The 12,919-nt window shown below is 37.9% G+C and overlaps 1 protein-coding gene across 3 annotated transcripts in view; it reads right to left on the bottom strand.

Annotated features, from left to right (window-relative positions):
• The window catches only part of LOC123872808 (protein yippee-like), a 137,498-nt gene that overhangs the window by 89,810 nt on the left and 34,769 nt on the right, over positions 1–12,919 (bottom strand). Inside the window, exon 1 of one of the 3 annotated variants that reach the window (XM_045917349.1) lies at positions 11,627–11,665. The exons of the other annotated variants lie outside the window; for them this stretch is intronic. Within the exon in view, the coding sequence (XP_045773305.1) occupies positions 11,627–11,640 (14 nt within the window). The 5' untranslated portion in view covers positions 11,641–11,665. Of the gene's footprint in view, positions 1–11,626; positions 11,666–12,919 lie in introns of those variants that run through there. 3 annotated transcript variants of the gene reach the window in all.

The following is a 12,919-nucleotide window of genomic DNA, read 5'->3' as shown; positions in this document are numbered from 1 at the left end:
AATATTATTACAAAAAAGACTCCGACGAATTGAGAACCTTCTCCTTTTTTCAAAGTCGGTTAAAAATCGGGGAAAGGAAACAATATTTTCCTTTGTATCTCAGACTCAAATCTATAGAGCGTACCTACTTTGACTTTGTTCAGACATAAGACGTAGTTGAAAAATATGACAGAGTTATATCTCTGATATGCGTCTGAGGCTAATCATACTCAAAATACGCATTGTTGAGTTGTAGATCTCAGCCAGCCCAGCCCAGTTATGCCAAAATGTACCACAAATTACCAAAAAAATGAATTAATGAATTCTCAATTATTAGAAAAAGCAACTTACTCTTAATGTGTCAATGTAACTATTGAAAATGCCAGGAATCTATGTCTAGCATAGACTTAAAATAAGAAATACTTAGTATTAGTAATTAGTCGAACCAAGAGCAACAACAGTAGAAAAACGTCATTTTCTCAAATTCCATGCAATGTAGCTTGGTACATTTTGGTAATACTGGGTATACTATACCATAGGGTAGCTTATCACAGTGAAAGCAGGAGCCGGCTTTCCTTTAACGCGATAGCACGTGCCTAAAACAGGTTAATACTTAATACACCCTCGAACAGGGCCCCTCTTGGTGCACGTGAACATAATCGAGATATACGACGTGAACAATCTCGAGGCAAATACTCGTATAATTGAAGACAGACCCGACCAACCTCTACCGTAACCTTTTCATGGCACGTGCTTTCATGGGCCAGTAATCAGTACAAATAAGGGTAGCAGCGCAGTTCGTCTTATTGCGTACTGTGGGATGCTACTGAAACTTGTAAGTGATACTGATAAAGCAATCCACGGTTATGTACTTACTAGATGATTCAATTTCAGGCCTTTCAACCAACTTGGACAGCCTCGGAATATTGGAACCTTCAAAAGAAGAGTGAAGGTGCGGGTGCCTAACCTTCTACCCATGCGCGCGCTCCACCTTAGGCTATACATCTCTTACTTTTTGGGTGTGATTGCAGTCAAGCGTAAGCCTATACTTACAAGTAAATAAAAAAAAGTTGAAAAAACTATAACCCGACTACGGAAAAAATAAGACAACTTGAACCCGACTTAGTACAAGTAAAATAAACTAAAAAGAAAGAAACAAGATTGTGCTTAGTGCTATCATCGTCTTGATTGAGATTCAACACAAAGGCCGTGGTCGTGCGTTGTCGACAGCGTATTTCTTATCCTTGATTGACGGAATTCCCAGTGATTTTATTTGTCTACCAAATTAGAATATTTTCTTTTTGCTGTCGACAACGCACGACCACGGCCTTTGTGTTGAATCTCAATCAAGACGATGATAGCACTAAGCACAATCTTGTTTCTTTCTTTTTAGTTTATTTTACTTGTACTAAGTCGGGTTCAAGTTGTCTTATTTTTTCCGTAGTCGGGTTATAGTTTTTTCAACTTTTTTTTATTTGAAACTTTTCCGTTTTAATAAGTCTATGATGCGACGATTAACTGAGGTCTCGTAAATAGCCAATAAGTGGCGCTGCTGTATGAGAAATAATAAAATTATAATAAAATGGGATTTCTGTCGCTTGGTATATTTTAATGATAACTATATACTATATATTTAAATAATGAAAAGAATAATCAATTAATAGGGTGCAAGAACTGTATTCAACTACGTACTATATGAGAAATTCTGTGAGCTATGCGTTGTAAGCAGCTAGTGGCGCCATCTGTTATGTCTAATCGAAACGAATTTAATTATAGTAAAATGGGGTTTCTGTCGCTTGGTATATTTTAATACTAACTAAATTTATATTTATGAACTCAGAATTTTTTTCTCTTTCGTTGGACATCCCACTCGGCACTATAGCAATAAAAAATAATTTGAGACCCTCACTTTTTTTTGATGTAACTTCCGTCAGGCCGATTTTTTTCGTATAAAGTATAGCCTATGTCACCCGGGCCATTACAAAGAATCGATTGACACCTCATTCATCAAAATCGGCCCAGTAGTTTAGGCGCTACGGTGGAACACACAAAATCTGGATACAAACATACATACATATTTACATACATACATACATACATACATAGACTGCTAAAATCATAACCCTTCCTTTCGGCTTTGCCGTAGTCGGGTAAAAAAAATCGATCGCATGGATTTAGGCTTTATAAAAATCTCATGGGAACTCTTTGTTTTTCATGATAAGAAGTAGTCTATCTCCATAGGTATTTATGAGTATCTAAAACCATGTAAAAAGCGCAACGTGTTTGAAGGAGAAACAAAAAAATTGAAATAAACACCCTCGCATTCATAATATGAGTGGAGTCATAAAATAATAAAGTCAGTTGACTGACAAACCTGAAAACCGTAAAACAAGAGTTACAATTATTTTTACATAAACGAGATATATTTAATTGAATTTTATACTTTCACATGTCATAACTCGTGATCAGAATTATTGCACACGGTTCCAGACATAAAATAAATAAATCGATTTAATTATTCGATTCCCCGTGGAGCGTTCACTTTAATCCATTTCGATAGCTATCGATACTCTCATCAGGAAAATTGCTTGTTTACTTCGGATTTCAGTGAGTTATGGAAAAGATTTGAGAATGTCCAACGTGGGTGACAAGCTCACAAACAAACATGAGATTGTACGATACTTCAATTCTTTTTTTAGGGTTCCGTACCATTGAAAAGAATTAAAAAATAATTTAAAGTCATTTCTTGTATGATGGTACGGAACCCTTCGTGTGCGAGTTCGACTGGCACTTGACCGATTTTTAAACTTTTCTTTCATATCTCACGTTCAGAATAATTATTATGATTTATGGCACACGACTCCGATCACAAAATAGATCGATTTAATTAGTCGATTCCCCTCGAGCGTCATTTCAATGGCTATCGATACCTCTCATCAGGAAAATTGCTTGTTTACTTTGCATTCATATTGAAATACGCAGTATGAATTATTATTATTTTTCTACGCTTCATATCAGCTTTGCCTGAAACTTCGTACCAATATAACACTAGCTATTACCCGCGATTTCGGCCGCGTTATCTAATTTATAGCCTATCGCACTCGGGGATAATGTAGCTATCTATCAGTCAAAGAATTTTTAGAATTGGATCATTATTATAGTTAAAGAGCCAGCGCGAGCTAGACCTTCGTTATTTTATAAAAGCTGAAAGTTTCTCTGCATATTGCCCCCAACACAGGGAGGAACGATCAGCGACTATGAAGTTTGGATCATCTCACTTTATGGTATTATAATTTGGTAAGTAATGATGGTGGTAAGATTAAAAAGGATTTACCTGGAAGGGGCAAGGCACTTTTATTGAACTCATAAGGCCTTGGTTTCTAAGCAGCATCGTATTGGCACGCTAGATCGCTTTGCGTCATGCCATTGTCGGTAGGATGGTAACTGGCCACGAAGCCTAAGATCAGACCAGCTTATAGTAATAATAACCAAGATAAAATTCCAAATTTTTAAATTATACTAAACCCAACTTGAAGTTTCTAAATTGCAATTAGGAGTAAGGTTTAGACTTTAGATTAAAATAATAATATTCTTAAGAAAATGGTATTTTCAAGAGCTTCCAACTTAAGTCTTGTTTCTAATGTGGGACTGTAAATGTCTAGACCTACGGGATCTATGACTTTAATTCCACGCGATATTTTCTAGTGTCTTACGGTCGTAATAAAGCGGTAATAGCCTAGTGGTTAAGGAAGAGTGGTTAAGTCGGGGGTCCGGAGTCCGATTCCGGGCACGCACCACTAACTTTTCCAAGATATGTGCGTTTAAGGTCATTTATTTAAGCACACATCAACTCAAGCCGTCCAGTATTCTTTGTATGAAACTCCTTAGTCCTTAAACGTAAACCACATAGATCGCTATTATTATCTTAAATATGGTAGGTATTATTATTTTATGATTTGACATTAGCTAATGTCAAATCGTAAAATATTGTTCAAAATGAAATCATAAAAGTTTGTTATCAAGAAAGTGATAGGTAGAAAAACACAGCAGCAGAGCGGAAACGCGGCGTGCGTTGCAGCTCTATTATAAGACCTTGTTGACTACTACTTGGACCTAAGTGGTCCAACAAACACTAGTATCTCGGTATTTTTTAGCCCCAGACCCAAAAAGAGGGGTGTTATAAGTTTGACGTGTGTATCTGGGTATCTGTCTGTGGCATTGTAGCTCCTAAACTAATGAATCGATTTTAATTTAGTTTTTTTTGTTTGAAAGGTCGCTTGATCAAGAGTATTAATCCAAGAAAATCGGTTTAGCCGTTTGAAAGTTATCAGCTCTTTTCTAGTTACTGTAACCTTCACTAATTGTCGGGGGTGTTATGAATTTTTGATTTACACTTGTATATCAAGAAGTTATTATAGTAGACTCTATAAGTATCGCAGTGTGGCTACAATATGGCCATTAATGCCGCTCTCTAAACAGGATTAAAGCATGTCATTATTGCCGTGTAGCGTCACAACCACTGTTATCAGGGCGATCAGCCAGATTGACGTACAGTATCGATTGGACATAGTACCTGTATACCTACCTACACCATTTTTAATGTTGCGGCTATTATACATAAATAAATGATTTATAAACAAAATATTGACGTGGATTAGGACCTGACTGCAATAATACTTTAGAATATCTGTATTTATATAAATCTGCCTACCTAATCTTAATTATCTTGAGCATTAGTCAACAAAATTAACGCTCTTCTGTTTGCTTATAAGTAATTAAAAAGTTTAACGACTAACGATAAGTAACTGTCTTAATAATTAAGTTGCCCCCTCCATTGCGATCAACATTGTAATTTTTTTTTAACCGACTTCCAAAAAAGGAGGAGGTTCTCAATTCGTCGGGATCTTTTTTTTTTTTTATGTATGTTCCCCGATTACTCAAAGACCCCTGGACCGATTTGGAAATTTTTTTTTTTGTTTGAAAGGGTATAAGTGGTCCCATATAAATTTGGTGAAGATCTGATGAATATCTTCGGAGATGGAGAACAGAACTCCTCAATGGATAAGAGCAAATTGCTCGCGATCACTGTAATAGCTTAGTAAACAGTAGGGTTTTAACTGGGCATAGCATATTATAGTACAGTGGGGCCACTAAAAATTGTGAAATAAAAAATTTTCAAAAGAAAAATAAAACCGACTTCAAAAACCAAAAACACTAAAAAGTAGAAAATATTTTTTGTTTAGCTAAACATGTATGTGTAATATGAAGTCGGGCGAGCTTCACTCTTGGATTTCTAATTTTGTTTTAAAATGCTCGCTCGACTTCATACCTAGGTACATTACATGTGTAGTTAAACAAAAAATATTTTCTACTTTTTAGTGTTTTTGGTTTTTGAAGTCGGTTTTATTTTTCTTTTGAAATTTTTTTAATATTACCCATGTTAATGATGATTGATATACCCCTTTCCCCTCCAATAAAGCTTGTGCTAGGAGTAGGTACGACAAATAGAGCAACGGGTAGGGTTTGAACCGCCGACCTTTCGGAATTTAGTCCGCTCTTCAACCGTTGAGCTATCGAGGCTCTTAAATAATGATTAACATAATCATTATCATTATCATGACTAAAGTGGAATTTACATTACGAAATTAGTGGCGCGACGTTTGCACGTGCAATTTACAATAATGAAAATTAATGTTGTGAAACTAATTTCGTGCCATTAATTTCATAATGTGAATTCCGCTTAAGAGAAGGAGGTGCCGGGTTCGATTCCTGGCACGGGCGATTCAGGAATTTGTAATTTCTCGATTGTCTCTGGTCTGGTCTGGTGTAAGGCTTTAGCCGTGGCTAGTTACCAGTTACCGGCAAAGCCGTACCGCCTAGCCATTTGGCATTCCGGTATGAAACCGATCAGGGCTATGGGTTTAATGAAACTGCCATACCTTTTCATCTTAGACTGCATCTTCACTTACCACCAGGTGACTGATGAGACAGCAGTCAAGGGCTAACTTGTATTGGAATTAAAAACACAGATAGCTATGCACTGTACGAAAAGGTTCTTGAATAACTGCAGAACCTTAGAAATGAATGCTAAGATTATTATGGACTGCTCTATACAAGAGTTGGTCCGGTTAGTACAATCGGAATACGGAAGGCAGGCGACAAATAGGTATCTACCTACTCGTAAGACGTAAATACAAGGGATGATGAACACACAAACAAGGTACCTATCCGATAGTATAAAACCTATAAAACCTTTGATTGTTTTGTAGAGAAATGCGGATTGTTATCGAAAGGAAATAACGTATTGTTGACAAAAATTATAAAGTGAAAAACGGCTAGATTTTATTGTTTCTTAAAAGCCAAAACAAAGTGTATCTATCAATATTATTGAACAGCTACGCCCGCGACTTCGTCCGCGTGAATTAGGCAAACAGACCCCTATTTTATCCCCTTAGGGGTTGAATTTTCAAAAATCTTTTCTTGGCTAGTATGACGTGGGTACCTGGCCCACGTCATAATAGCTATATGCATGCCAAATTTCAGCTCGATCCGTCACGTAGTTGTGCGTTGATAGATCAGTAAGTCAGTCAGTCAGCTTTTTAACCCCCGACCCAAAAAGAGGGGTGTTATAAGTTTGACGTGTGTATCTGTGTATCTATGTATCTGTGTATCTGTCTGTGGCATCGTAGCGCCTAAACGAATGAACCGATTTTAATTTAGTTTTTTTGTTTGAAAGGTGGCTTGATCGAGAGTGTTCTTAGCTGTAATCCAAAAAAATTGGTTCAGCCGTTTAAGAGTTATCAGCTCTTTTCTAATTTTCTTGTAGAAAAGAAGGTTAGATAACCGTTAGGTTCATAATATTATGTCAATTGACAAAATGTCAAGCTGTCAAGATGGACGTTGCCTAGATACATAATTATTTATTTGAAAATGATGTTTTGGAAAACTCAGATACTTTGGATCGTAGGCGCGGAATAGTCTAAGAAAATCGGTTCAGCCGTTTGAAAGTTATCAGGTCTGTTCGGTCTTTTCCAGTTACTGTAACCTTCACTTGTCGGGGGTGATATAAATTTTTAATTTACACTTGTCCTTTTATATGCTTACAACAACATATATTATTCAAATAAAGTTGTCAAGCAAATATTTATGCACAAACCTTCTTTGTATAGAGGCAATGCACCGCGCAATCCGACAACGCAAAACAAAAACACTAACAAGTCGCGAGTGAACTTTCGCGGGGTTGTCGAAAGGAAGAGCGCTCGGCGCGAGCGACCGCGGCACAGCGACGCGTCTGCTCAACTGGCAGCGACTGAGGTCTGAGCTGAATGCTCAATGCAACCTGCACAATGCACCGGCCAAAGAAATAAGGCTGCATATACAAATGACATATCAAACCCTAGCTGATGTCTGCAACGTCGTCCGTGAGATTAGTTTGAAGCTTGCTGCCTGTAACCTCCCTATAGGCTGAACAATATACTATAATGTATTGCTTATTCAGATAAAGTTGTCAAGCAAATATTTAAGGACAAACCTTCTTTATATAGAGGCGATGCACCGCTCAATCCGATAACGTAACACAAAAACATAAATAAGTTAAGAGCGAACTTTCGCGGGGTTGTCGAAAGGAAAAGCGCTCGGCGCGAGCGACCGCGGCACAGCGACGTGTTTGCTCAACTGGCAGCGAACTGAGGTCTGAGCTGAATGCTCAATGCAACCTGCACAATGCATCGGCCAAGAATAAGGCTGCATATACAAGTGGCATATCAAATCCTAGCTGATGTCTGCAACATCGTCCGTGAGATTAGTTTGAAGCTTGCTGCCTGTTCCCTCTCTACAAGCAAAGACTTACCGCCAATCGATTTGCTATTTTTGGGCACTGCCGTGGAAAACATTTTATAATGTAAGCAAGGAATAAGGACGGATTATTTGAAATTTCCACGGGAGTAAAGAGAATCTATTATTTGCGCCGAGCGAAGCCGCGGGTTATCGATAGTAGCTCTATAAAACAGAATACTTTCGTTTTTAACAAAAGTGAAATTAGAACGTGAAGTGAAAAGTGAAAGAGAACACAATGGAGTATGAACATGCCCTTAGATTATGTGCATCGATTCAACACCGTCTGTTAGTTCTAGGTTCTAGTATAAGTAGATATGGCTACATAGCAACAAAGACACCTGTAGTTCTTTCCCCTTTGACCATTGAGATGATAGCGCTATGTGCTGCGACGGTGCAATGCTATTTGTGCAAGTAGGTAGTGTAACATCTTCAGACATACCAACTTCTAACTTTAACTTAGATCAACCGCCAACATGTTTCGCAACAACCCGACCGCGACGGTTGGTTACTCAACCCAAGACCGGACAAACTGACTTGTAATACCATTTAATTGGTAGCTCAGAGGTTGGAGAGCTATTAACTAACCAAACTTAGCTCCCAATCCAATTTACTGACACTAGAAAACATAGAGATTAGAGAAAAAATAGTAAGTGTAAGTGTAATTGTAATATGTCTATGTAAAATTTGATTTGATTGTATAGAAAAAAATAGTCAAGCAAAGATATATCAAGTAAGTACTCTTTACAATATCTGCCTCTTGGAAATTATTCCATAGAATTTGATCTAGCGTGACGGAAGATGGATTTAGTGATCTTCTGGTTAGATTGGAACGGGTCAGGATTTAAAAAAAAAAAAAAGAATATTAGCCATGTTAAATGACTAATATTCCTCTTTCCTCTCCAACTAAGCGTCAGGCTTGTGCTAGGAGTAGGTACGACAATAGTGCAACGGGCGGGGTTTGAACCGTGGACCTTTCGGTTTTCAGTCCACTCCTTTACCGGTTGAGCTATTGAGGCTTTTTTAATTAGCTTTTACATTGTTGGGCACCAACTACATACCAACAAGTTATTTGTAGCCAACTGTTGAGTAAATACCCAACTAGTTTCCCCAACTTAGACCTGACTTGTTGGCACATCTGTAGATGGCATAATATACTGAAGACGGTGCAGACACATAAAATTGCAATATCCTTTTATTTTTCGCTCCATGCAATTTATAGCGCATACCTATCTACTACTTCTTGCTGGCTAGATGTGAAAGTTTACACGAAGGTAATAATAGCAGGAGCTGGCTGAAGACTAGAACAGACTTAATCAAAAGTTAAATTAAAATGTATGAAAGTATTTGCATATTACACTACACACTAATATTATAAAGGCGAAAGTTTGTGTGTGTGTGTACGTTTGTTACTCTTTCATGCAATAACTACTAAACGGATTTGGCTGAAATTTAGAATGGAGCTAGATTATACCATTAATTAATACATAAGCTGCTTTTTATCCCGGAAAATCAGAGTTTTAAAAATCTATGGTCCATGCGAACGAAGTCGCGGGCATCAGCTAGTCAAATATAACCTAATGTTATACCAACCAAATTATTGCTAAAGAGAAATATTTTTCTTTCCGTTTTATTTACAATATTACAGAAACAGTAGGAATTAATCTAAGTTTTGTAAGTTACTTGAATCTCTATTCTATCTATCTATGTATAATATTGTGCAGATTTTAAGACTTTTCTGGCAAAACCACTTCAACAAATCTGCTTTGAGTCTGTTGACTAATCATATTTAATTTATATCAGGAAATAAATTGAATTTCTGTCATACAAGTTACGAAACCTTTGAAATCTTTCATACGTACTCCTATGGAATTAAAAAAATCTGGTATTAATTGGAGGAATGGAGTCTGGGGAACGAATTCAATTAACATCATAAGTACATCGTTAGTCAAAATCAGTGCAATAAGTGGTTTCAACTCGCGTGGGTGTAAGGGTCTGACCACACTGCGCGGTTCCGACATATTATGGGTGTCAACGCCCGCTCAGCTCAGGCGATGACCGCTGACGGAAATGCAACCGATCGCATTTTAGCGATTTAGTACCTACTGCTAAATAGGGCTTTCACAATGACGATGGCGTGTCTAAGTTGTAGAAATTGTAATACTAAGAACTGCATAAAAAACTTTAACAAAAAATTATAGCAAGAGTTACTCGGGATTACAAGGATTCAAACGATAACCCATACATCCAAATCTGTTCAGCCATTTAAGAGTTATGGTGGAATAAAAAACGCATACATACATGAACCCTGAAAATATTACACTCCATTTTTGGACAGACCTGTAAAAAGATCAGCACCGTTTGCACATTACATCCACTTGGATATCGTCGGGTTTAATCTAGCCTTAAGGGTCTGTGCATACTGCACGGTAGCGACAAACCCGTGTCAAAACTCCGCCAGCCCAGGCGATGACCGCTGACGGAAATGCAACTCCAGCTATTTGGTACTGCTGAATATTGGAGAGGAACATGGTGGTTAAGGGTCTGTCCATACGACGCGGACAAGGCGATGTCAACGCCCCGCCGCGCCAGCCCAGGGGACGACCGCTAACGGAAATGCAACCGATCGCGAACGAAGCGCCTACTATTTGGTACGGTTGAATATTGGAGAGGAATGTCGTGTGCAATTAAGGGGCTGTCCATACTGCGCAGACAAGGCGATGGCAACGCCCCGTCAGCCCAGGTGATGACCGCTGATGAAAATGCAACCGATCGCAAACAAAGCATTAGCTATTTGAACTGTTGAATATTAGGTAGGAATTAGGAACGTGGTGTGGAATCAAGGGGCTGTCCATACTGCGCGGACAAGGCGATGTCAACGCCCCGTCAGTTCAGGCGATGACCGCTGACGGAAATGCAACCGATCGCAAACGAAGTACCAGCTATTTGGTACTGTTGAGTATTGGATAGGTATTAGGAACGTGGTGTAGAATTAAGGGGCTGTCTATACTGTGCGGACAATGTCAACGCCCCGCCAGCCCAGGCGACGACCGCTGACGGAAATGCAACCAATCGCGAACGAAGCATCAGCTATATGGTACGGTTGAATATTGGATAGGAACGTGCTGTGGAAATTAATGAAGTACAGTATCGATCTAATCGGCGAGAACTGAAGCACAAAATGGAAAAAGGATTGCCTGCCAGGTTAAAAGTTTTAAAAATTCTTAGAAATGAAACCTGTAAGGAAAGTAGAATAAAGACCTTTCCTTGATATTTTGATATCGAAAAGAGGTAAATTATGATTGTCTTCTTTTTACTTTTAAATAATTTTCCGAAATCAGGCAAAAGTGATTGTTAGGGTTCCGTATCCGAAGGGTGCCAACGGGACCATATTACAAGGTAAAGCCTCCGCTGTCCATCTATCAGTCAGTGAGCAGTATCTCGTGAACCGTAATGGAATTGAATATTGAAATTTTCACAGAATATGTATTTATATTGCCGCTATAAAAAATATAGCAAATTCATAATAGCGCCCGCCTTGAAAATTAAAAAATGTTATTTCTTGTACGATGGTACGAAACCCTTCGTGTGCGACTGAGACTCACACTTGACTCATTTTTAAGTAAATTGTGTGTTTTAGTTTGTACCAAGCGACAACACGACGCGATGTTGCAATTTTTAATAAGTTGTCAGATTCTGGTGGATTTGTATTACAATAATTATAATAATAATAATAATTAACAATAAATTATATGATAAAACAATAAATTATAATAATAATAATAATTAGATTAACATACTGGTTCTGGCTTACCAATAAGGAACCATTTTCACTCGTTCATCCGAAAGTTGCATACCTGAAATGAAATAACACCATAATTAAACAATACACATCTACTATGTATAGAATAGAAAGAAAATGGGTTTACTTTGCGTTAATTACATTTTAATAAAATTAAAAGGTTAATTAGAAGGTCGAATTTATCAGCATATTAAATTAAAAACCTTGAGGTTTTAATCCAAATAGAAGGTGATAATGTTATTTATAGGATTACAGAGTGTAACCTTAAAGGAAATTAAATGAAAACTGCTGAAAGTCTGAAAGGTAAACGACCTTGCGTCATGCTATCAGCTGTACGGCGAACACCTAGCCTTGGCACATGTTACACCCTGATACCGATTAAAAAAAAGTTATATATTAAATAAATTTTCAAAGAATTATATAAGTACTGAAATCATACTTAAATTGGATAATCAAGCAAAAGGTGACTGACTGACTGACTGATCTATCAACGCACAGCTCAAACTACAGGACAGATCGGGCTGAATTTGGGGTGCAGAAAGCTATTATAACGTAGATATCCGCTAAGAAGGGATTTTTGAAAATTTAATCCTAAGGGGGTAAAATAGGGGATTGAAATTTGCATAGACCACGCGGGCAAAGTCGTGGGCAAAAGCTAGTAAATAATAATAATTACTAGCTCATACTCACGACTTTGTCCGTGCGAATTTGGCTTTTGAATCCCTTGGGAATTCTTTCCGGGATTAAAAAATACTGAAATTCGAGTACTAATTAAACTGTTATTAGGATTAACATCGTACTTATGCATTATGCAACTTTAGCGAAAATTAAACGCAAAGTGCTGATAGTCTTAAAGGCGAGAACCTTGGGACATGCTATAACCACAGCCTTGCCAAGTGTACAGTAGGTAAGGTACTGCCCTGACACCGATATAGAATAACGAAATGAAAACCAAGTTAACGTGAAATAAGTTATAACTCATTTTACTGTGTAGGTGAGGTGTGTGGTGTTACTTCACAGATGAATGCCTGGCGTTTTGTAAGACACGACGGCTTGACATACTACGCTGTGGCCTACATGCAAATGCAATTGTTCCAATACACTGGGATCGGGTCAATTCGATCACATCAGATATCAGAGAGCCGCTGTACTCAGGCGGCACCAGAGTCCAGACCGTGGCGTGTGAAAGTCGCTACAAGAGATCTATGAGTATATCCAGCAAAGGACATCTATCGGTTGACGAAAACGAGATGTCAAGAATTAATCCCCAAAGGCAAGAAAATTGTAATAGGTTTGTAATGATAA

The sequence above is a fragment of the Maniola jurtina genome, chromosome 15 (genome assembly GCF_905333055.1).
Source record: "Maniola jurtina chromosome 15, ilManJurt1.1, whole genome shotgun sequence".
NCBI classification, from domain to species: Eukaryota; Metazoa; Arthropoda; class Insecta; order Lepidoptera; family Nymphalidae; genus Maniola; species Maniola jurtina.
Note: the sequence above shows the minus strand (reverse complement) of the source record. Positions and strands in the feature narration are given on the sequence as shown.